At 40.8% G+C, this 24715-nt stretch overlaps 3 protein-coding genes across 3 annotated transcripts; 1 reads left to right on the forward strand and 2 right to left on the reverse strand.

The window, feature by feature from the left end:
* Positions 1 to 330: 330 nt before the first annotated feature.
* Positions 331 to 7037, reverse strand: CBG03682 (the record flags this gene model as incomplete). Its single annotated transcript, XM_002629912.1, has 10 exons — positions 331 to 676; positions 1702 to 2024; positions 2503 to 2572; positions 2800 to 2988; positions 3209 to 3530; positions 4242 to 4392; positions 4437 to 5056; positions 5691 to 5877; positions 5924 to 6117; positions 6953 to 7037. The coding sequence occupies 10 exons, from the start codon at positions 7035 to 7037 to the stop codon at positions 331 to 333; spliced, it is 2487 nt and encodes an 828-aa protein (XP_002629958.1).
* Positions 7038 to 8479: 1442 nt separating this feature from the next.
* CBG03683 lies at positions 8480 to 13529 on the reverse strand (the record flags this gene model as incomplete). Its single annotated transcript, XM_045241800.1, has 9 exons — positions 8480 to 8618; positions 9082 to 9336; positions 10482 to 10646; positions 11401 to 11459; positions 11535 to 11584; positions 11688 to 11728; positions 12499 to 13057; positions 13250 to 13408; positions 13460 to 13529. The coding sequence occupies 9 exons, from the start codon at positions 13527 to 13529 to the stop codon at positions 8480 to 8482; spliced, it is 1497 nt and encodes a 498-aa protein (XP_045092461.1).
* A 287-nt stretch (positions 13530 to 13816) lies between these two features.
* On the forward strand, positions 13817 to 23703 carry Cbr-toe-1 (the record flags this gene model as incomplete). Its single annotated transcript, XM_045241801.1, has 13 exons — positions 13817 to 13958; positions 14014 to 14630; positions 15277 to 16266; positions 16851 to 17098; positions 17582 to 18242; positions 18378 to 19475; positions 20076 to 20393; positions 20596 to 21398; positions 21616 to 21632; positions 21710 to 21858; positions 21968 to 22380; positions 23113 to 23408; positions 23615 to 23703. 13 exons carry the CDS (start codon positions 13817 to 13819, stop codon positions 23701 to 23703), a joined length of 5841 nt encoding a protein of 1946 aa, XP_045092462.1.
* Between the last annotated feature and the right edge of the window lie 1012 nt (positions 23704 to 24715).

Below are 24715 nucleotides of genomic sequence, written 5' to 3' on the forward strand. Positions count from 1 at the left end.
TCGATCAAAAATAGGTTTCAGGTTTGCGCGTCAAGTGAAATGCCTAGGTACGCAATGATGAGAGTTGTGAACATTCGTATGGCGCCAAGTTTGAATTTTGATTGTAAGACGCTGAAACTGAGGAATTTTCAGGTTATTTTCTGGAATTCTATCGTGATGTTTCCAGAAAAACAATATAAAAATCGATTTAAAAAATAAAAATATATGTTAACAAGAAAGTTTATTCGCTTTCAACATAGAGAAAGAAATCACTTTCAGAATGAAAAAAAATCTAAAAAAACTAATTTTTAACAGAGAAAAGCCCCCAAATAAGAATTTTTTGAGAAAAAGTCAACGAACAACCTCGTTTCCGAAATATCGGAAATGAATGCTCGAATTCAGAAAAGTTGCTTGCTCGCGAGCCTCTTCTCTCAAAATTCGATAATTCTCCATTTGAATTCGTTCATTCCGAAGACGTCGACGCTGTCGTTCCTCCCGATTGAGCTCGCGAATTTCTTCATTCGGAATTTCCGGTTCAAAAATGTCGAAACCGGGGACAATGAAGAATTTTGCCAATTTCACACCAATTGGAGCATCGGCAGCGAGAGTTACCAACTCGAGACGGCCATGGATACGTCCTTTTAGGGTTCGAGGGTCCGTGTCCGGAATTGTGTAGAGGAAATCCGCATAGGTGTCCCTGGAAGAAAAAACGGTGGCCTAGGCAATGCCAAGTGGTTTTTCGGTCACTAAATCTTCTCGCCAACTTTGAATGTCTAGAAATTTATCGATTTCTCTGAAACTTATCGAGTATAATAAACAGAACTAGATCTTTGTTTTTCTAGTTGACAGCTTTTTTCTAGCTACCGTAGTTTTTGAGCTATGCGCCTTTAAAGTTGGCTCGCCTCTTCTCTTGCGGCCTGAGAAATGGGTGGAGAAGAGGCGCGCCAGCTTTAAAGACGCATATCTCGAAAACTACTGTAGCTAGATGTGGTATCATTTTGTAGCGCTTCTCAAGTTCTACCGTATCCTTTTTAGCTTTTTTGATAATTTTGATTTTGAAGCGAGTTACAGTAATCGGAAAAGAATATACCTAATTCTGGTTTTTGTTCACAGGGAAATAGTCAATTTGAAGTCCAACAAAAGCAATTCAGAATATTTAGATTTGTCTGAAAGTTTCAGAGGTTACTAAACAAAAATGGAGCTTTATTTTTGTAGTCGACAATTTTTTTTCCAGCTACCGTAGTTTTTGTAATATGCCTGTTTAAAGTTGACGCGCTTCTTCTCCCCCTATTTCTCGGACGGCAGGGGCGCGCCAACTTTAAAGGCGCATATCTCCAAAACTAGGGTAGCTAGAAAAAAGTTGTCAATTACAAAATTGAAGTTCTGGTTTCGTTTAGTTTATTTTCAAAATTTCAGACAGATCGAAATAATCTGAATTACTTTTGTAGGACTTCAAAGTTGACTACTTCATCAAGAAAAACCGAAATTTCATGGTTTTGTCCTGGGTACTGTAACTCGCTTCGCAATAGAAGTTTTTAGAAAATTCAATTCGGACACTGTAGAACATACAAAGCGGAACAAAATGATAAAAAATTTGAAAATAGTTTAATATTGGTTTTCCAAGAAGACGTCGCTAAAAAGAGCATACCACCTTTCAAAATCAACATCTTCAAACAAACCAAAAAGGATACTGTAGAACTTAAAAATGCCCACAATACTTACTGTATATAAGCCATCTGCTTCCCAGTTCCATTATTGCATTTCAACAAATTCATCTCCTCACAGAACACCTTCACCAATGCTTCGTTAATCGTCATCTGAGGCGTTTCTGCCAGAATCTCATTAAATCGAAGGTCCCAACGATGATGAAGGTACAAATACTGATTCCGGGGCACGTATTGCTCATACTTCAATTTTCTTTCCCTTTCCGAAAATTTATACATTTCCCGAACTTCATCAACGGTCCACATGATTTCCGGGTTGTAGCTTGGCGCGAAACGAGCGGGAAGATAACGTTGGAGAATGGTTATCCACATGGCGCGATCCTAAAGACATCTGGATAATTGGATATTTTTAGGTCATGACCTATAAAAAAGTAGGTCATGACCTAGAAAAAGTAGGCCATGACCTAGAAAAAAGTAGGTCATGACCTAGAAAAAGTAGGCCATGACCTAGAAAAAAGTAGGTCATGACCTAGAAAAAGTAGGCCATGACCTAGAAAAAAGTAGATCATGACCTAGAAAAATTAGGTCACGACCTAGAAAAAAGTAGGCCATGACCTAGAAAAATTTAGGTCATGACATAAAAAAAGTAGGTCATGACCTAGAAAAAACTAGGTCATGGCCTAGAAAAAAGTAGGTCATGACCTAGAAAAATCTGGGTCATGACCTAGAATAACTAGATCATGACCTAAAAAAATTAGATCAAGAAGTTTTTCGAAAAAAAAGTTTAAAAACGTGAAATTTCAAATTTTTGAATTTTCGACGACACCCGTCCGGGTGTCGTCGACAGAAACAGACAAACCTCTGGACACGTCACCGCTTCTTGATAGAACGAGAACACCGAGTAGACGATGGCCATGATCACAGTTAGGCTGAAAAAATTCCATGGCCTAGAATTCCAAGTTTTTGGCTTTCTAGGCCACTAAGTATGGAAACAATTTGGTTGACGATGGCCTAGAATTCAGAAATTTTTTAGGCCACCTAAAACATGTTTTTCTATACTACTGTAGTTGATCTCATACACTATCCAAACATGAATTAATAGATGATGGCCTAGAAACACAAAATTTTGGATTCCTAGGCCATCAACATTGCTCACCTTCCAATCGTTACGTCATCCTTAAAATCCGCAGAGAGAATTGTCAGAAACCAGAGAATAATTAAAAGAGAGATTCCAGAGATACAGAGAATTTCATTCCGGCGACATTTCTCCACCTGACGACCCGCCTCGTGTCCCATCTGTCGTTCTATTCGCAGGTCGATACGGTAGCCGAGAAGCGGGCGGCGGCTGAAAAAATGAGGTTGTGGAGTCTCGGTCTCGTTCTCGGTGAAACTTTATTAGAACCAACGAGACCTGACGAGACCCGCCGAGACTCGACGAGACCCCACAAGACTTGGATTGTCTACTCACTTTTAGAACCGTCAAGTCTCGTCAAGTATCGTAAGGTTTCGTCAGGTCTCGTCAAGTCTTGTCAAGTCTCGGTCTCGAGAACTCCCCTCAAACTCACAATTTAATCAACAAATTCGATTCGAAAACTGCTCCAGCCGCCAGGAGCACAATAATGACCATAGCGATGACTGGAATCCAAATCGACAAATTATCCTCTCTAACTGTTCCAACACAAGTCCATGGAGCGGCCAATTGATTCCATCCTGCTTGAAACGTGATGAGCAATGCCGCAGACACCACGAGAACCGATGCAACCATTCTTGGAACAATTCTCACTCCCCAGCTCTTTTTTCCATTCCAATCTGTCTCCCATTCATTCAGATGAACACATCGGAGTACTTGATTCACATTCCAGGCCTCGAGGAGCCATTGAACCATTGCTGAAAGTGTGCTCTATTGATAAAGCTAAGAATTTGAGGTGTTATGAGAAAAGAATCGGAGTTCGAGGCCGTCTGGGAGCTGAGATACAACGATTTGAAGTTTGGAGAGAGGGAGACGCAGAGAAACGAGAGTGCTCGCGTTGCCCGCGTCTCTCTGAGCAGCAAACGTACACCATTTTAAAAATTATGAAAATCGGTTGACTTTGAGACGAGATACAGCGCATTAAAAGTATGAAGGTGAGAGGCGCAGGCAACGAGAGTGCTCTTGCTGTCTGCGTCTCTCACCTCCGAATATCCAAAGCGCTAAATCTCGAGTTCTAGGCGGGCTAGAAAGTTGATCTTTGGACCAAAATAGAAGATTTCTTTCTTTTTTTTTTCAGATATTTCAAGAAGAAATCTAGAACCTATTTTTGAGCTCCCATTTCTAATATTTTGGGAATTTCACAAAGTTACATTTACATGGGAATATTGCACCCTGAATTTGACATATTTCTGTTTAAATTTCAACTCTTTACCTTGTTTTGGAGCTGAAATATAGCCTTTAGAAGTTTTGTTGGTTAGAGACGCCGAGAAACGAGAGGGCTCTCGTTTCTCTGCGTCTCTCACCTCTGAAACTTTAAATCGCTACATCTCAGCTCCCAAGAGGCCTAGAAACTTGATTCTTTTTGTTTTCGATGTGTTTTTTTTTCATTTTCATATTTTCAGACGAACCCATCATGAAACAAAAGTGGACCGCAATGAAATTGAATCTGCATGCCGTCGGAGTAATATTCGTTAGCCCTGGATTCGAATAGAAGAGAACCAAGATGCCAGCGACGAACATGCAATACGAGCGAAGGATTTGATGAGTGCTCTGTGGATTCTATAATGGCCGAACTTTGAGTTTCTAGGCCCCCAAGAACAAACCTCATCCGTTGCTTCAGTCCGTCCCAGAGCAACCGCTCTCTTCACAATTCGAACTACAAATCCGCCAAGAGCAATAATTGCTCCAGTGAACACCGGGAACGTCCAAACTTTCGCATACTTTTCTCGAAGATTCCATTCGCATTTGTCGCCAGCATATCCCATTTTACACTCGCATCTTCTCTCGCCAGCTTCACTAACACACTTTCCATTCTCACTACAGTAGTTTGATGTGCAGGTGTCTGTAGTGTACCAACAGGTGGGCATGGTCCAGCCCGGTTTGCAAGTGAATCGATAGCCAATGATCTCAGAACCTTCGAGAACTGGGTCACATGAAGCCACGCCCCTTTGGAACCCTTTCGAGCAGCTTGAAAACAACTTTTTGGGATTTGAAAGGTCTTGAATTTCCTCGATACTCGTTCTTTGGCATTGAATCATGGAAGGTTCTGGATAAATATTTCCTAGGGATCCACAAGTGACTTCGATGGACTGTTTCTTTGGGATACATGTCAAGGAAGTGGTCTCTTTAGGTTTTAGAGTCTTCACGGGAGAGGAGAAGAGCTGATTGTACTCGTAGGTCAGCAAGATTTGTTCAATGTCGCAGATTGGAGTGTCGCAGAATTCTAGAAAGTTCTTGTTTGGTTCTCGTCATGTCTCGTTAGGTCTTGATTGCTTTTATCGCTCTCGAGATTTGACGAGACTCGACGAGAAAAGACGAGACTCCCTATTTCCGTTGGTCTTGCAAGTCTTAGTCGATTTCTTCGCTCTTTAGACCCTTAGAATCGCTCTCGGGACATGGCGAGACCTGACAAGACCTGACGAGACCCAATGGCACCCGACGAGACTCAACGAGACCTGACGAGCCTGGTGAAAACTTCAGCGAGATTTTCTAAAAACATTGTCTCCGTCTTGTCAAGTTTCGTCAAGTCTCGTCACGTCTCGTCCAGTCTCGTCAGGTCTCGTCTTGAGAACCCGCCTGAAACTCACAATTTTCGTGGGTCTCGCCAGTTCTCGATTAATTTCTTTGCTGTTTAGACCCTTAGAATCGCTTTCGGGACCCGACGAGACCCAACGAGACCCGACGAGACCCAATAAGCCTCAAAAAGGGCCAACGAGACCAAACAAGACTCAACTAGACCCAACGAGACCCGATCGGGCCAGACGAGACCCAATGAGGCCCAACGAGACCCGACGAGACTTGACGAGAGTTGATGAGACTCGTCAGAACTCTTGGTCTCGTCCATCCTCCCAACTCACTTGGCACTATACAAAGCGTTGAGACATTGGAATTTTTCTCCGATATCCCAACACTTTGCACAATCGGCGCCTGAACAATGGACTGCTCAAAGATACTGTATACATCGGCTTTCTTGTCGAACCTCTCTTTCCGGGACCCGATTCCATTTGCATAGATCCAATTGATTGAAGTTTCAGAAGCGGAAGCCTGAAAAATACTGTAATTCTAGCTATTTTTTGAGGCTACTCCTCACCTGAAGCATTGGAATGTCTTCTCGAAACTTCTCGAGAGACGCGAGAGTTTGTCTGGATTTTGACATACAGAGGGAGAGCGATGCCTGATAGGAATTGGCTCGGGTTGGTGGATACATAATGTAGCAACTGGATTTTCCAACTTGGTAGCCATCGGGACATTCCAGAAGACATGCCGGGTCTTGGGTGGTGGGTTCTGGAAGAATTTGGAATGTGAAAACTTTTGAAATGCTTATGAGTCCTTGAGAGACTAGACAGGACAAGACGAGACTATACGAGACTGGACGAGACCGAGGTCAAGCTAATTTTTCTTGTCTAGTCTCGGTCTCGCCAAGTTCTCGTTAAACATAAGGTTTCGTTAAGTCTTGAGTATCGTTGAGTCTCGATGGGTCTCGAATACTTCAAGTCTCGAGTCTTGTTAAGTCTCGGACCCCTCAGGGTTGAGTCTCGTTTAAGCCTAGAAGATTCTCATGCAAAAGACATTCCAGAAGAAATGAGGGGTTTTGGGAGTGGGTTCTGAATTTTAGAAATTTCAAAAAGCTTGAGAAGGTTGAACGAGACTTGACGAGACTTAACGAGACTTAACAAGACTTGGCGAGAATTAACGAGACTGGACGAGACCGATGTCATGATATTATTTCTCGTCTAGTCTCGTTGTGTCTCGGACTCGCTAAGTCTCGTCAAACCTGAGGTCTCTTCAATACTCGAGTCTCATTGAGTCTCGGACTCTTTAATACTCGAGTCTCGTTGAGTCTCGGACTCTTTAATACTCGAGTCTCGTTGAGTCTCGGACTTTTTGATACTCGAGTCTCGTTGAGTCTCGGACTTTTCAATACTCGAGTCTCGTTGAGTCTCGGACTTTTCACTACTCGAATCTCGTTGAGTCTCGGACTCCTCAATACTCTAGTCTCGTTGAGTCTCGGACTCTTCACTACTCGAGTCTCGTTGAGTCTCGTTTTCGAAATTTCTGGAATGTCTCCAACTTTTCAATTTGTCTAGAATCTTCTATATCATTCTCTCTTCTGCCTTACTTTCAGTTGATGACGTGACAGTGGGGTCTCCAGAATTCGCAGAAATCAGAATTCCAATGAAAATCAGAAGGAATAGAAACAACATCTCCTAAGCTTGAAACTTTGAAATTTCCAAAAAAGGATAAGAATGAAAAAAGTTGTTGTGAATGCTCCTGGCGAGCCGAGTCGTCGTCCCGTTTCCAGGTAACTGGAGGAGGAGAAATGGCAGTAAAGGCAAACTGAAGTGGTACTAGAAAATACGAAAATAAAAACTTTGTTTTCTCTTTTTTGATGTATTTAGGGATGGCATTTTCGAAAAGTTTTATTTTCAGAATGTTGTGTTTTGTAGGTGTTGCCTTGATCTTGTGAAGTCTCGGTCTCGCCAAGTCACGGTCTCGTCTAGTCTCGGTCTCGTCAAGCCTTAACTTTAGTTTAATATCCGACTCGTTAAATCTCGAGATTTTTGGAGTCAAAGTCTCGTTAAGCCTCGAGGAGCCTCGGTCTCGTCAAGTCTCATCAGGTCTCGGTCACGTTGGGTTTTGGACTCTTCAAATCCCGATTTTTGCCGTTTTTCAACTCTTGTGAATTCCCCCCGCTGTGTTTTGCTAATTCCCAGGTCTCGTTGAGTCTTGGTCTCGTAAAGTCTCGAGTCTTGTGTACTCTCGCCAATTTTCGATTTTCAAGTCTCGTTAAGTCTCGGAGACTGCAGTCTGGAGTCTAATGAAGTCTTGTGAAGTCTCGAATCTCAGTCTCGTTTTGTCTCCTGCTCGGCAAGTTTCGAGTCTTGCCAGTTTTCAAGTCTCGTGGAGTGTCCGACTTGTAAAGTCTCAACTCTCGTCAAGTCTTGAGTCTCGTTGTGGGTCGTTCTCGCCAAGCCTCTAATCTTGCCAGTTTTCATTTTTTGTGAAGTCTCGACAGTTCTCAAGTCTTGTCAATTCTCGGTCTCGGTCTCGCTTCGTTATCGCCAATTCTCGTAATGCCTCGGTCTTGCCTGCTCTTGACAGTGTTAAAGTCTGGTTGAGTCTCAAGTCTCGTAAAGTCTCGGGGAGTCTCGAGTCTTGAAACTTTTAAAGTTTCGTTCTCGTTAATGTTTCTTGCTAAGAACCGGGATTGATTGGGTCTTGAAATCGGCGTGTCTATAGTCTATGTCTCGTCAGTTCTCAAACCTCGAGTCTCTGTCTCGCCAAGTCTCGAGCATTTACAGTTTTCAAGTCTCGTTAAGTCTCGGAGACGTCATGTCTAGTCTTGTCAGTTTATCAAGTCTCGTTACCGTCTACTCTCGTCAGTTTTAAATTCTAGAGTCTCGTTGTGTCTCGGTCTCTTCAAGTCTCGGTAACGCTCTGTTTCATTGTGTCTAGAGTCTCGTCAAATTTCGGAATCGGATTTTATGTTTTTTTTTTTGGATTTTATTGTTGTTGCTGTTTTAACTTGTTAGAATCAAAACCTTCATTCAAGGCTCATTTAACGATCGGAGGAACACCAAAAAGATAAGAAAAATCAACAAAAAATGAGATAACAAGTAACAAAAAATCTTCCAAAAAGAGCTCTTCACATTTCCGCATCGCCCAACATGACTTTTTGTGTTTGTGGCAGATACGATTCCTCCTCGTCGAGTCCTTGAGCCTTGGCACGGCGAAGATCACGACGAGCTCGGGCGTCACGGATGAGTTTGTGCTCTTTGGCGGCTCTGAAAAAAATTGGAAGTTTTTGAATATAATTTGGCTGTAAATAGCTTAAAATTTGGCTTAAAATAGGCTTTTTGAAAGTATAAACATCGAAAATTTCGAAAATTCTAAAATCCAATTTCCGAGGATATTCCAGATTTTCCGCTTTGAAATTCAGGTTTTCAGTCTGAAAATTCAAGATTTTCGGTCTAAAATTCTTCATTTTCAGTCTAAAAATTCCAGATTTTGAGTATAAAAATTCCAGATTTTCAATCTTAAATTCCACAGTTTCAGTCTAAAATTCCGAAAATTCAGTTTAAAAATTCCAGATGTTCAGTTTAAAATTTTCAGATTTTTGAGTTAAAATAGGGTATTTTCAGATTTCCAGCTAGAAAAACGCGAATTTCGACCACATTTCAGGCTCCAAACCCTTCAAAATTGTCCAATTTTCATTCATTTTCAGCCAAAAAATCCCTTAAAACTAACGTGAAAATATGTCTTGGCACATTACGATGCTTGGCGATTCGTCTGACGTCCGGATGGTTTTTGTACGTCTCACGGAGCTTTTCATTGTACGCAAACGCTTGTTTCTCTCGCTTTGTCAATGGTCCCAGCTTCTCTGCGGCGTTCGCTTTCCACACGCGAATATTCATTTCGTTGGATCCGGATAACACGAATTTCGAATCTGCCGACCAGAGGACGGATAGGACGGAGGCCATTCGTTTCGTGTAGTAGACGTCTCTGGAAAAGAATTTGGGATTTTTAGATTTCTATACTTTCAGATTCCTAGATATTCAGACTCCTAGATTCTTAGATTCTTAGATTCTTGGATTCTTAGATTCTCAGATTCTTAGATCCTTCGATTCTTAAATCCTTATATTCTTAGATTCTTAGATTCCTAGATTTTCAGATTTTTAACTTTCTAGATTTCTAAATTTCCAGCTATTCCGATTCCTGGATCTTCAGAATTATATATTTTTTTTTCAAATTCCGGGATTTTTAGGATTCCTAGAATCCCTACAAATCTATCGGTTTAAAAAAGTTCAGGTTTTAGAAGATTAAGGATTTTCAGGATTACTGTACTTCTGGTTTTTAAGAATTTCCAGTCTGCGGTTTCTATGGATCTTCAGTTTTAAGATTCCTAGGGTATCTGTTCGTTCAGTTCAGAAGTCTGAAAATTCTGAAATTTCAAAAGTCCGAAAATTCTAAAAATTCAAAAATTCAAAAGTTCAGAAATTTCGAAATGCAGAAATTCAGAAAACTCTGAGGATTTCAAGGATTCTAGTTTTCCAAGATTCCTGGATTGTGTAACTTTTTGGATTTTCCAGGATTCCAAGAATTAACCGATTTTTCATCTTTTAAATTTCTCGATTTTCAGATTTTCGGGGCTCCTGGAATTCAGAATTTTGCTGCTTCAAATTTTTCAGGTTTCCAAATTTCAGATTTTTAGATGTTCAGATTTCAAGACTTCTGAACTTCGCAATTTACGGATTAAAGTAATCCGGGATTACTGAATTTTTTAAAATCCTAGGTTTCCCAATTTCAGAATTTCTAGATTCCCAAAATTTTCAGATTCTTAGATCCTCAGATTCCTAGATTTTCAGATTCCCAAATTTCTAAATTTCTAGATTTCCAGCTTTTCCGATTCCTGAATCTTCAGAATTGCATATTTTCGAAATTCAGAATTTTTAGGATTCTGAAGTGTTAAAGGACCCTCAGGGTTACTGTACTTCTGGTTTTTACGAATTTCCCGTCTGGTGGTTTCTAATGCGATTCTCAGATTAAATGTAGAATTTCAGGATTTTGAAGATCTTCAAATTTTCCGATTTTAGGAATTTCGAAAATTCTGAATCTTCCAAAATCCCTGAATCATTCTTATTGCTCACCTGCTCGTCATATCTCTCGCCTTGAACAATCGAATCGATCTATCATAGCCAGCAGCAACGAATTCCTGTCCCGTCGGCGAGTAGTCCACATCCAAAACGGCCGATGTAAATCCTTGATGGGACTGTACTGGATGCTCCATATAACGCATGTCGAATGTGTAGAGACTGAAAAAAATGTGGAAATATTTCGTGGAAAATTCGTTTAAAATGGACCCAAAACTGTCTAAATCTGTCTCAAAATCGTCGAAAAAAACCCTGCTTTCTCGGAAAAATCAATCAAATTTCAGCCATTTCAGACAAATTCAAAGACTGTGCAAGTGTATTTTAAAGAATTTTTTGTCTTTTCTTCTGGGTTTTTGTGTCAAAATTTCAAGTTTCAGGACAATTTTTGAAGAGTTTTCGGCTAATTTTTTAGGTTTTTAGGACCTTTTCTGAGCAGTTCCAGTGCAATTTTTAGGTTTTAAGTTTGACTTTTTTATTATCAGGCCTGAAAATAGCACTTCTAGCATTGTTTTTGAGTTGAAAACTGACCGAAAACCCTGTTTTCTCTATAACATCGAATTTCAGCATTTTCAGTCAAATTTGAAGTTTTTCGTCAACTTTTGTGGGGTTTTTAAAGCTAAACATTCAGGGTTTTAGGAGCATTTTTGAGCAGTTCCGGAGCAGTTTTTAAAGGATTTTGGGCTAATTTCAGAGTTTCAAATTCGGATTTTTCAGTTTCAGAGAAAAAAAACGCACTTTTAGGAGAGTTTTCCAGCTAAAATCGCTTCAAAATATTGATTTTAAAGGTTAAAAATCGACTAGAACCCCTGATTTCTCTTGAAAATCGAATTTCAGCCTTTTCGGACAAATTTAAGGGGTTCTAGGTGTATTTAAGAGGGCTTTTTGTAAATGTTTTTTTGGGATTTTTTGAGCCAACTTTGCAGTTTTTTGGAGCATTTCTAAAGAGTTCCAGAGCAGTTTTTGAGGGGGTTTGGGCTAAATTTTCAGGGTTTTACACTGGATTTTGAAGATTCAGGCATGAAAATAACACTTCTAGCACTGTTTTTGAGCTGAAATCGCTTCAAAATTAGAACCAAAAAGTTGAAAATTGACCAGAAACCCTGTTTTCTATTGAAAAATAAATTTCAGCGTTTTCAGACAAATTTGAAGTTTTTAGTCAATTTTTCTGGGGTTTTTTGAGCCAAATTTGCAGGTTTCAGGAGCATTTCTGAGCAGTTCCTGAGCAGTTTTTGAAGGATTTTGGGCTAATTTCAGAGTTGAAAACTTGGACTTTTTTTCTATTTCAGGGAAGAAAAAAAATCTAATTTCAGGGAAGAAAAAAAAGCCGTTTTCAAGCTAAAAAAATCGATTTTAAAGGTTAAACAACCATTGTTTTCTCTATAAAATCAAATTTCAGATTTTTCAAACTAATTCAAAGTCTTCATAGTGTGTTTTTTGGGGTTTCTAAGCCAATTTTAAAGATTTTTAGATCACAATTCTAGGTTTTAGGAACATTTCTAATAGTTCTAGGGCAGTTTTCGACGGGTTTGAGCTAATTTCAGAGTTTAAAATATGGACTTATTTAATTTCAGGGAAGGAAAACACACTTTTAGGTTTTTATGCTAAAATCGCTTTTAAAATTGATTTTAACGATTTAAAATCGACTAAAACCTCTGTTTTTTCTCTCAAAAATCGAATTTCAGCATTTTCAGACGGATTTAAAAGCTTCGAAAGTGTATTTTTGAAGCTTCTAAGTCAATTTTTAGGGTTCCTGAGTCGAATTTCCATGTTATTTGGTTAGTTTTTTGAAAGGATTAAAACTAATTTTCGACAAAGAATCTTATTTTTAGATGTTCGAATTCAGTTTTCAGGGGTTTTTAGGGGTTCGGTTCTATTTCTTTGGAAATTATCAAAAATTGAATTTCGAGGCAATTAGGTCAATTTTAGATAGATTTTCCCGGTTTTTCAAGCCGAAATTTTGAAATTCCAGGGCAATTTCCGGCCTAATTTACGGATTTCAAGCTCAAAACCTCACCTAAAATCCTCACTAGCCACCGTGAACGAATAGGCTTCCATTGGGTTCCACGACACTTTATTCGGCCTCATTTTCATAGTAACCTTCTTTAAAGGCACATCCTGTCTCGTATCCAACACAAAAATCGATCGATCCGATCTACAGCCAACGATCACATTCTCCTCAATCGGATTTGCTCGGCACGCATGAATCGTGTCGGTTCCAAGGTTATAACTTCGCAGTGGTGTCTCTCGGAACGGCTTCCAAACACTGATATCCTCTCCACAAGTGACGAAATCGGATGAAAATGATAAATGGGAGACTCCATAGACGATTCCATCGATTGCAATCGAATGAGCGGGGGTTTTCTGTTGGGACTCGACCACTGAGCTGATTTTCCAGTACTTTAACTGTGCATCCTGCCCGACGGTGACGAAGTTCTCTCCGTTATTATTATCCACTGAGATGTCGTTGACGAGGCCACGATGGGCGTCTAGGGTGGCTTGACATTCACGGGACGCCAGATTCCAGATTTTTACCTGGCCATCGCGGGCGCCAGAGAATACCGTAGATGGGCGGTCTGGAAAAATGAAATTTTAAAATTTATCTAATGGTATTTTGAATGTTTTTGAATCGTTTTATCGATTTTCAAGAATTTTGAATTTGGGGAAAAATATTTTCTTAATGGATTTTTCTCATTTTCAGCTTGAAATTTTGAGTTTTTCATCGATTTTAGAGTTTCAGATCCATTTTTTCCCCTGAAAACCCCTACTTGGATGTTTTGCGAGCACTTGAACACCATCAACATGTCCATCGAGACTGGCGACGAACGGTTTCGCGAAAACTCGCTCGAGCTTTGTGGCATTCAACGCGCGAGTGTACTCGGTTTGTGCACGGAACGGATCTGCCGGTGTGTTGAAGTTGCGGACAACTGAAAATAATTTTTTAATTGAAATTTCGAATTTTCAGTCAAAACCCCCACTTTTATTCCTTTTATCGACTGTCTCCCTTTGATAGGTGTTTGGATTACGAGAAATTACTTTGATTTTCATCTTTTTTACCTGAAAAGTCAAAATTATTTCACATTGAATAATGCCCCAAAAGCTGCGGGAAAAGAAGCAAAAATTGATAGAAAACTAGGTGGTGTAAGGTTTGGTGCAAAGTACGCATTGTGAGCCGCACCGTGTTTGCAGACTTCGCAAGATTTATTTTTTTTCACCTAGTTTTTCTTCATTTAAACCTTATAAAAATCCTTTTTTCTTGAATGCTTCACCTAAAAAATTTCCAGAATTGTTGTCTGTTATTTCTCCAAACATTGGGTACTAGTTAGCACGGAAAAATGGCTACTTCTTTGACATCGCAGTTAGAAAATCTGCGAACATCGGCGGCACGTCATCTGACCGTCGAGAAGCGTCATGTATCGTTGCTTTTTGATAGAAAGGAAGCTGGAAAGCTCACAAATGAGACCGCACATCGAATTGGTGGGTTAAATCTTTTTTTGGTTTTTTTATTTTTTCAAAAATTTGAAAATTCCAGGAGTCGCTGGACTTGAGCAAATGAAGCGAATCGATCCCATTTTCGATACCGAGATTGCCAACGACTTGTTTTCCGACGAGCGTGTGGATTTTGTCAGATCCATGCTCGAAAAAGAGGCCAACGAGTCGCTCAACAAGCAAATCGAGAAGCTCCTCCTAGAACTTTCTCCCTATCTCCAACACTTTGCGTGCCAACAAGTTCTCGAATACCTCGTCCACACCTATCAGATCTATTCCTTCAACGCTGAGACCCTTCTGCTCACTTTCCTCCCATTCCATGAGACCAAAGTCTATTCTCGTCTCCTCAGAATCCTGGATTTCGACTGGACACGCTCCAAAGAGTGGCAATTCATGCAGCAATACCTCAGATCCGAGACTCCGATCCCTTTTAGCTCAATTTCTAAGGCCACCCTTGCCAGCAAGCACTCGATTATCAGTTGTATCACTGATCATATCAAGAAGGCTGTTGATATTGTTGGAAGTGATTATTTGGAGATCAAACATCCCTCTCTGTTTAATTTCCATGCCAAATTGCTGTTGAGCATGTTCAATGACCCGGAGAAGGTCGATGAGATGATGTTGGCCAAGTTGATCCCGTTCATTGAGCATGGAATTAAGGTAAAATTGCTGAAAAAGCTCAAAATCTTTCAGTAATAGATTTAGATACTAAAAGAGTCTTTAGATTTTTGAAAAAGTCGAAAAATAACCCGAATCAGGCTGAAAACGGTCCCATAACATTTTGATGTCTAGAACGGCTCAAAAAGCATAGAAATGTTTGCAAAAAGCGCCGAAAAGGCACAAAATGCTTGGAAATAGCTGAAAAATAGTCTAAAATCGCCTAAAAAGCCGAAAAATGCGCTAATTTTGAAGCAAAAACACCTCAAATGTGGCTCCAAATAGTTCGAAGATAGCTCAAAAACGAAGTTTAGAGCCTTCTCTTTAAAATCTCATTTTGTAAGCTGAAATGTTTAAAGAAAATGATCTAGACTAGCCTAAACTAGCTTAAAATTCCTCGATTTTCTGCTCAAAAAATTTCAGAAATTTCATTAAAATTGTCTAAAATAGCTCAAAAATGACCTAAACCAGCCAAAAAACTGCCTAAAATACCTAATTTTGATTTAAAACAGCCTAGAAAATCTTTATAATTGACCCAAACTAGCCTAAACTAGCTCAAAAACCCCTAGATGTTCCACTAAAGTCTTCTAAAATAGCTGAAAAATGACCTAAAACAGCCTGAAAATCGCCTAAAAATACCTATTTCCAGAGCCCCATGAAATCGTTCCGCTACTCTGCAATGGTTGTGATCTCTCAACTCGTCCTAACCGTCAAACTCAAAGAAGACGTCCTCAACTCCCTCTGCAAATTGCTCATCACCAAAATGCGCTCCGACACTTCAACGGCTTCTCTTAACACCCTTATGGTCGTTTTTCAGCAGCAAAACGTGGAAAATCTCTCGAAGAACACTCTGAAAAAGTTGCTACGACACGATGAGGATATCGATATGTGGAAGGCGTTGAGAGATCTGTCCGAGAGAACAGATACTTCTAAATTCTATAATATCCTCTGGAAAGAGTTGGTGGCGTTGTCAAGAGATTCTGAATCTGATGAGCAACAACTGGCAATTGACGTGCTTCTGGAGACCAGTGACGATGCGAGTCTTCTCACTTCCGAGCAAGCGAAGGCGTTCTTGAAGCTGATTCTCGAAGAGGCGATGTCCGGAAATCTAATCGACAAGAAGAACAAAATGAAGGGGAACATTCGAGCTATCGGAATTCGATTCGCAAAACAATTCGATGAAATTTACGAGGAGCTTAAGGAAAAGGATAAAAAGGCGTTGAAGAGAATCGTCAAGGAGATAGAACTTGAAGACGTGGTCCAGATGGCATCGGAATACATAGAGGTGGCTCCAGAAGCAGCTTCAGAAGACGTTGAAGAGGTCCCCAAGAAGGTTCATAAGCCTCTCACAGCTACGGAAAAAGCTGCCCAGCTAGCTGCCAACTCAGAATTCTCAAAACGCGAAGTCTTCTCTGGCGATCCGATCAAAGAGGCAATCAAATGGATTCATCAGAAGAAATGGGAGAAAGTCGAGTGGGCACTCAATGAAATGGCACAGCGAGGAGAGAAATATTTCGGAAAGAAGGTTGCAGATGACGTCGAGGAGTTTGTCGTGGAGATTGTCAAGATTTGTGGAAACGGAGAAGTTAAAAGCAATGGAAATGTGGATGCGAGTAGTGTGAAAGCGGCACTGGCTGGGGTGGGTTTTGAATTTCTTTGAAATAAGTCGAAAATTACCCTAAAAATAGCCGGGAATTGGCTGAAAATTGACCAAAATTGACCCTAAAATAGGTTAAAAGCAGACCTAAAAATGGCACAAAAAAGTATAGAAAATTGCAAAAAATGACCCAGTAACTGCCAAAAATAGAGCTAAAATGACCTAAACCCCCAAAAATAGGCTTGCTAGGCCTGGAAGAACCTGAAATTGGCCTGAAAATTAAGCTAAAATAGCTCAAAAATCTAAGAGAAACCCCTAGAATTGCAATTGAGATTTAAATGAGCATATGAACCAGAAATATGCTAAAAATGACCCAGAAAAGGCTAGAAATGAGCTAGAATAAGTCAAAGTTGACCTAAAAAGGCTAAAAATAGCCCTAAAATGTTCAAAAATAACCCGGGAAAAAGGGAAAAACCCCAGAAAAATGGCTGAAATTGACCCAAAAAAGGCCAAAAACATACCTAGAATGATCTAAAGTTCTTCAAAATAGACCTACCAAGCCTCGAAGAACCTAAAATTGGCCTAATTCTTGAATCTCATATCCATGAGGTTTTTTTTACTTCCAGGCCAATCTCTCGCCACAATTCATCACGAGCCTCCTAACGAAATTCGACGACGCCGCTGAGACGGCTCCAAAACGTGCCAAAGGCCCAGCAGCAACGAAGAAGAACGTCGTTGAGAAGACGTTCGGAAACGATGAATCCTGGGACGACTTCAACGGGCGCGTTGTGTTTGTGCTGGATTTGTTGAACGCTCGTCAAGTGATTCCATCGAGTGATAAGGTGTTGGCAGCGATTTTCGGCATTGTTAAGCAGTGAGTTTTAGGGGACTTTTTTTCTCGAAGATGTCCTAAAAGTGACCTGAAAATGCCTAAAAAAACCTAAAACAGCCTAGAAATCGTTTAAACCCGTTGAAAATGGACCTGGCAGAGTTTTGATATTTCGAAATCAGCCAATATATCTTTTTTTTCACCATTTCTAGCTTATTTTTCTAGCTTTTTTTGACCTTTTTCTAGCTTTTTTTGACCTTTTTAAGCCTTTTTAGTCATTTTGAAACCATTTTGAAGCCATTTTATGCTTATTATGGACCATTTTAAGCCATTTTTTAGATTATATTTTAGCCATCTTTTTACCGATTTCAGACTATTTTCAGCCTGCTTTGGACCAATTTTTAGGCTATTTTGGATTATTTTTAGCCACATTAAAGCCTATTTTGGACCTTTTAAGCTTATTTTGAGCCAGTTCAGCTCACGAAATTCTCCAAAAATTCCTACCAAACAAAATAATGTTTCTTCCAGAACCAACTCTCGATCCGACGCCGAGAGCTCATCCTATCAACAACATCTCGCTGTAAATGCCATTCGAAAGATCTTGGAGCACCCAGGAAAGACCAAAATCGGCTCGTCAGAAGTGGATATGGATTGTGTGATCGAGACAATGAGATCCACCCATAACCATCATCTCCTTCGTGACTGCCTTCGTTTAATTGTGGCAGCCGCTAAGCATACCCCGAACTCTGTCGTCAAACATGTGATGTCTGTGTTCACTTTCATGGGAAATGGAATGCTCAGAAAGGACAACGAGTTGACCCTCACTATCGTTGAGAAAACCGTCGAATCCCTCTTCGCAACGATTATCAACTCAGGAGGAGCTTTAGGACAAGTCGTGCTCACCAAACAGCAACAAACCGAGAAACTCATCGAACTGGCTCGTCTGTTCGCAGCCAGCGCTGTTGATATTCCAGCTCATCGTCGTGCTCGGATTGCTCAGGCTATCGCGAGAGCAGTGGGATCTGAGAATGCGTCTACCGTAGTCCTGGTGCTGGTCTCGAGCTTCTGCGCTCGCTGGCAACGATCTACGGATGCGGGAGCACAGGAGGCGTTGAAGAAGGGGTCGGACCAAGAGGCCTATGATGACTTGGCGATTGAGTTGCTAAGTGCGCTGAATCCATTCGAGCAGGTTGGTTTTGGGGACGGCGGAGAGGGGAGATTGGACCCTAAATACCTGAAATTTGGCTCCAGAACGGCTCCAGAAAGCTCTAAAAACGCCAGAAAATTAAATTTCCGTACTTAAAATACCTGAAAAATGGTCCAGGACCATCTGAAAAATCAATTCTTGAGCAAAAATTCAAATTTTCCAAATTTTCAGCTCTCTAGCGTGCTGGAAATGTGTGAATACGTGCGTCGTCTTGGAGGCGACAAAGCCCCAACAACTCCAAAATCCACAATCACCAAGAAGGATTTGGATACGATGATCTTTGACAGAACCGCCCAAACGCTTCCACGAATCCGTCACTTCCGTTATGTAGTCGTCACGCTGATCGCCAGAATCTTCTCGAATCGAGTGCTGATCGAGCGATTGGCAGCGTACGATGATGAGGAGCTGTTGAAGAATGCGTTGCCACTTGGCAAGCGACTAATTGAGTGCTCCGTGGAGTTGGATGAATTCGCTAACAAGGAAGCCAATGCTCAGGATGGCTCGGATCCTCAAGCTCAGAGATATTGGGTGGCATTCGCTTCAAAAACAGAAATCGTTTCTGAAAAGCTAAGACACTTGTTGCCAGGAGGAGTGGCGGCGAGATTGATCGCTGATGTGCTTCAAGAATGCGTCAATGAGAAGAAGCTGAGCTATAAGATGTGTGAGAAGGTTCTGCAGCTGGCCAACATCAAGCTAGGACACGATGGATACCTGTTCAGTGATAGTGGAATCAACGAGAAGGAGCTTATCACTCTAGCACAGGCTCTAAACAAATTCATTGTTGCTGAGACAAAGAGCGAGGAGAAGATGAGAATGTGTCAGAATTCAGCGTTCACCTTGAAGCTTATCGCTAAGAATCTTCCATCTCAATCGGAATCGTTGGTTCTTGCTGACACTATGCAACGCTGCGTCTCCATTGTCTCACAGTATCAGAAACTCGATGAGAATCTTACTGGAAATGTGCTCCTGCTTGCTGGAGAAATGATTCGATCGCATAATATGAGATCAACGATTCATCATGCTTCTAGTCTTCTGAAGACGTGCCTCGCTACCGTTCAGGAGTGTATTCAGAAATTCTCAAAGTCGTCGCAATTCGATTCGAGTGCTCCTTCGCCAGGAGGATCGGTTGCAGGAGGTGCTGGAAGAGCCAATCGAGGACACCGAATTCGACAGCAATCTTTGGGAGGCAACAAGTTTGGCAGTGATACGTTGTTGGTGAGTTTTGGCTGAAATTTGTCTGAAAATTTAGTGAAAAATAACTGAAATTTGACTGAAAATCAGTCGAAAAAACTATAAAAATCTTGCTAGAATCTGATTTAAAAATGACCGAGAATCTAGAAAAATTGACTGAAATTTGGCTGAAAATCTTTGAAAAAATGGCTGAATATTGGCTGCAAATCAAATAAAAAATAGCTGAAATTCGGCTGAAAATCGGTCAAAAATTGAAAAAGTCGAATAAAATTTGCTGGAAATATCTAAAAATTGATTAAAAATGACTCGAAATAGCTTGAAAATTGCTGAAATTTGGCTGGAAATCGATTCTAAAAATGGCCAAAATCGAAAAAAATCATGAAAAATCCCTTTTAAAAACTGGCTTTTCAGCCAAAATTTGCTAGAAAATAGCTGAAAAAAGACACCGAACATTTTTATTTTTGTTCAATTTTAAGGTTGAAATTTGGAAATTTCGGCATAAAATTTGTCTGAAAGTTGTCCTTTTTTCTCGAAAAGTCAATGAAATTTTGACTGAAACCCAAAAAAACGGTGATCCAAAACTTGCTGAAATCGCTGAAAGTCCAAAAAACCCCAAAATTCCAGATCTGCTCTCTGACATGCATCCAACGCGTCTTCGACCAGTTCGCATCGTTCGTCGTCGAATCCACCGGCGACGTTGTCATCCGTTATTGCCGTCTCATTTCTCGATTTGGAGATCCATCTGAATTGCTCAGCCTTAATCAACCCAGCTCATCAAGCAACGCCTTCCAATACGACGGTGGATCACAAACCAGCGGCTTCGGAAGCAAATCCGGCATTCATCGTCGGCTATCGTGCATCCGACGATCTCTATTGTCGATTGAGATGAGAGTTTTGCCAGCTCATATTGTCAAGGCCGTTGGAGAGTTGAAATCGGAAAAGGTAGGTGGTCAAAATCGCTCTAAAGCGGACCAAAATGGCTCTAAAACGGTCCAAAATAGTCAAAATGGCTACAAGACGGTAAAAATGGCCTAATAGCGGTCCAAACATGGCCAAGATAGCTAAAAAAGTATCTTAAAAATGGCTCAGAAAGGATCTAAAATGGCTTAAAATGATCCAAATCCTGAAAATCTGAAAATTCCAGAAAGCCCTGTGCGCTCTGTTCAACCTGCTCTCCGGATTCATCGAGACCCAACACCAACAGAAGCCCGACGCTCTTCGCAAGGCTGTCGTACAACTTCGTCACACGTTCGTCGCCGACATCATTACGCCGTCATTGGAATTCAGAAGTCAGCAGAGACAAGCCGAGGTGAGATTTGTAGCATTTTTAGGGAATCTGAGGGATCTGAAGCTGTCGATTCTGAAGCTTATGAAACTTATAATTCTGGATCTTCCGATCCTGGAGCTTCGGATTCTGAAGCTTCTGGAGCCTCGGATTCTTGAGCTTCTCAATCTCAGGCTTCCGATCCTGGAGCTTCGAGTTCTGGATCATCGGGATCTTCCGATTCTGGAGCTACTGGAGCTTCTAGAGCTTCTGTTGCTTCCGATTAAGGGAATTATGGAGCTTCTGGAACTTTCAATTCTGATGCTTTCGATTCTGGAGCTTCGGATTCTGAAGCTTCTGGAGCCTCGGATTCTTGAGCTTCTCAATCTCAGGCTTCCGATCCTGGAGCTTCGAGTTCTGGATCATCGGGATCTTCCGATTCTGGAGCTACTGGAGCTTCTAGAGCTTCTGTTGCTTCCGATTAAGGGAATTATGGAGCTTCTGGAACTTTCAATTCTGATGCTTTCGATTCTGGAGCTCCGGATTCTGGGGCTTCTGGAGCCTCGAATTCTTGAGCTTCCCAATCTTAGGATTCCGATATTGGAGCTTCTGGAGCTTCCAATTCTGGAGCTTCCGATTCTGGATCTTCTGATTCTGAAGCTTCCGATTCTGGAGCTTCTGAAGCTTTGGGTTTTGCAGCTTGTGATTCTGGAGCTTCCGATTCTAGAGGTTTCGATTCTGGAGATTTCGATTATGCAGCTTCTGGAGCTCCGGAATCTGAAGCTTCCAATTTTTAAGCTTTTGGAGCCTCTGGAGCTTCCGATCCTGGAATTCCTGATTCTGAAGATTCTGAAGCTTCCTGTTCTGGAGATCCCGATTCTGGATCTTCCGATTCTGGAGCTCCTGTGACTTCTGTAGCTTCTGTAGTTTCCGATTCCGGAGGTTATGATTCTGGAACTTGCAATTCTGAAGCTTCTGGTTCTGAAGATTCTAGAGCTCCCTATACTGGAGCTTTTGAAGCTTAGGATTCTGAAGCTTACGATTCTGGAGATTTTGAAGCTTAGGATTCTGAAGCTTCCGATTCTGGAGCTTCCGATTCTTGAGCTTCCGATTCTGGAGCTCCTGGAACTTCTGGAATTTCCAGTTCTGTAGCTTATGATCCTTTAGCTTCCGATGCTGGAGCTCCAGATTCTAGACCTTACGAAGCTTCCATTAAATCATCTAGAACCACGTCTATCTTCCAAAATTTCAGCAATTCGAAAACGTTGAAAAACTGGAGCACACCGTCTTCAACTTCGTCGTCTCCATCGCAAGCATCCTGTCCGAAGTGGAATTCCGTCCCGTCGTCAATGAGCTTGTCGCGTGGGCGGAGCCAGGCCTCGAATCCAAGGCTGATCTCGCCTCTCGTCTGCGTCTCGTATCCCTTCTTCACTTTGCCAACGATCTCTACACCTCGTTCAACTCACTGGCTCTACCATATTTCGGACGCATTCTCGAGGTTGCTGTGTCCGTTCTGAAGAGGTGCAATGCCACGTTGTTGGGAGCCGAGGAGCTGTTGTTGAGTGGAAAACGTGGATCTATCGAAGCGTTGGAGACCGATTTGGCGTTGACTCTGGCGATTGATGTGATTTCGAATGCGGCAAGGCATAGGGACTTCTTTACGATGTGAGTTTTTGGTCTGTACGCTACTTTAGGACTAATGTAGTAGGTGTCGTAGGAAGATCGAAAACTGTCCGTTTTTTTTTTGGCTTTTTCTGAAAATTTGAATTCAGAGAAATCCAGAAAACATCTAGGTTTACTGTAGGTGTCTTGAGGATTACTGTGTTTAGAATTACTGTAGAAGGTGCCGTAAGAAGAATTACTGTGGGTTACTGTAGGGCTATTGTAGGTGTACTGTAGGTTTTTGGGTTACTATATGCTTACTGTAGCGTAGGTTATTAGGAAGGATTACTGTACATAGGTAATTATAGGATACCGTAGTTAAGATTACTGTAGACACGATTCTTGTAGGTTGTATTACTGTACATTAGGTTACTGTAGGAATATTGTTACTGTAGTAATCCAGAAATATAATAATTAGAAAAAGTAACGATTTTTGAAACTCTGCAATTCTGAAAACTAGGAAAATTCAAAATTTGAAGAAAGTTGGATATTTCGACAATCGGGAAAAATGGAAATTCAAGGAATCTGGAAAGCTGAGCAATATTCCAATTTTAAGGATGGATTACTGTAGGATACTTGAAGTTACTGTAGATTATTTTGCATCACTGTAGGACTACTGTAATGTTACTGTAATATTACTGTAGGAATACTATAGGATTACTGTAGGCTACTTTAGGATTACAGTAGCAACACTAGGATTACTGTGTCACATCCATCAACACCAAGAATTTTCAGTGACCGCTGCCAACTGGTCTCCGATGTGATTGTCGACGAACTGGTCAACACGAAGGTGGAAGGACACGAGAAACGATGCTCGGACCATTTGGTCGCAGCCATCTACCGTATTGGAAATGCTGATCCGGACAACTTCCCAGAACTGCTCAACAAGATTATGCTCAAGACTCGTGACTCTCGTCCAAAGATCCGCTACCGTACACTCATTGTTCTGGATTTGCTCATCAAGGAGATTGGAGATGGTGTGCAGCCGCATCTTTCGATTCTGTTGCCATTCTTGAATGAGTTGATTGAAGGTGGGTATTTTTAGGTTACTGTATTTTTCGCTATGGTACCTTGAGGATGGCTTTAAGGCTCATTTATAGCTTTTCGAGCTTTCTAGACCAGCTGAAAATGAATTTCGATTGCTCGCAGCCTTAATTTTAAGCCTAGACCCTCCATTTCTGGATCCCTTAGACCCCAAAATTCTAAATTGCTCAGCCTTAATTTCATTCTTTTCCAGACGAGAACAAGCAAGTGGAAGCACAGTGCCAAAAAGTCATCAACTCGCTTCAACACAAGTTTGGAGAGACATTCTGGAGTGGATCTTAAATTTCTTCTCCATTTTTTTTATTTGTTGAAAATTCTAGTTATTCAAATTGTTACTTTTTTCTCTTATTCATTTTTGTTCGTTACCCCTTTTTTTGTTGGATTTTATCCCCTTATTTTTTTCGTTGTTATCCCAAATATTCAGATTCTGAATACAAAGTTTTGAAAAATCGAAATTTTTTGGTTTTTTTTAACTTGGGACAATCGAAAATCCACAATTCTGAAAATTCTGAAAATCAAAAAAGTCGAAAAAATTAGAATTCTGGGAACCCTAGAATTCAACAAATCAAAAATTGAAAAAATCCGAAAATTTTGAAAATTCAAAGAATTCTAAAGATGGTACTATTCCGTATTGTAGTCGTTCAATCTTTAGAATTTTTTTGGTTTTTCAGAAAAAGTTTTTTTTTCCCCTATTTTCGTATTGTTGAAAATTACAAAAGAAAAATTTTCGCATTTTTAGAAAATCTGAAAAAATTGAGGGAAAATCGAAAATACCAAAAATATGAAAATTATGAAAATTCAAAATGTAAAAAAATAGAATTTTAGAAAAATTGGACTTTTAAGGAAATGGAAAAAATAAGGTTACTGTAGTTCACTACAGGGTGGCTGAAAAGTATTGAGACACTTGTTTTTTGTTGTATTTTCAAAAATGGAGTTTCAACAAAAGAACCAGATTTATTTTTTCAACAAATGATAGTAATAGAAAAGATATCAGAGGAGATATTCGAAGTTTGAGCCTTCGGCCTTGATGCACGCCTTCAAACGAGCTGGAACAGAAGCGACGGTGCGCCGGAGGTAGTCATCGTCAAGATCATCCCATGCTTTGAGCAAAGCGGCCTTCAGTGAATCCACATTTGGGTGCGATCGAGCCATCACCTTTTCCTCCAAATATCCCCAAACGGAAAAGTCGAGTGGATTCAGATCGGGCGAGGAAGCGGGCCACATGTCCTTGCCCCAGTAGCCAGGGAAATGAGCGTCGAGAACAGCTTTCGTGGATTTCGAGCCATGGGACGGG

This window comes from Caenorhabditis briggsae, assembly GCF_000004555.2.
Source record: "Caenorhabditis briggsae complete genome, chrII, whole genome shotgun sequence".
NCBI classification, from domain to species: Eukaryota; Metazoa; Nematoda; class Chromadorea; order Rhabditida; family Rhabditidae; genus Caenorhabditis; species Caenorhabditis briggsae.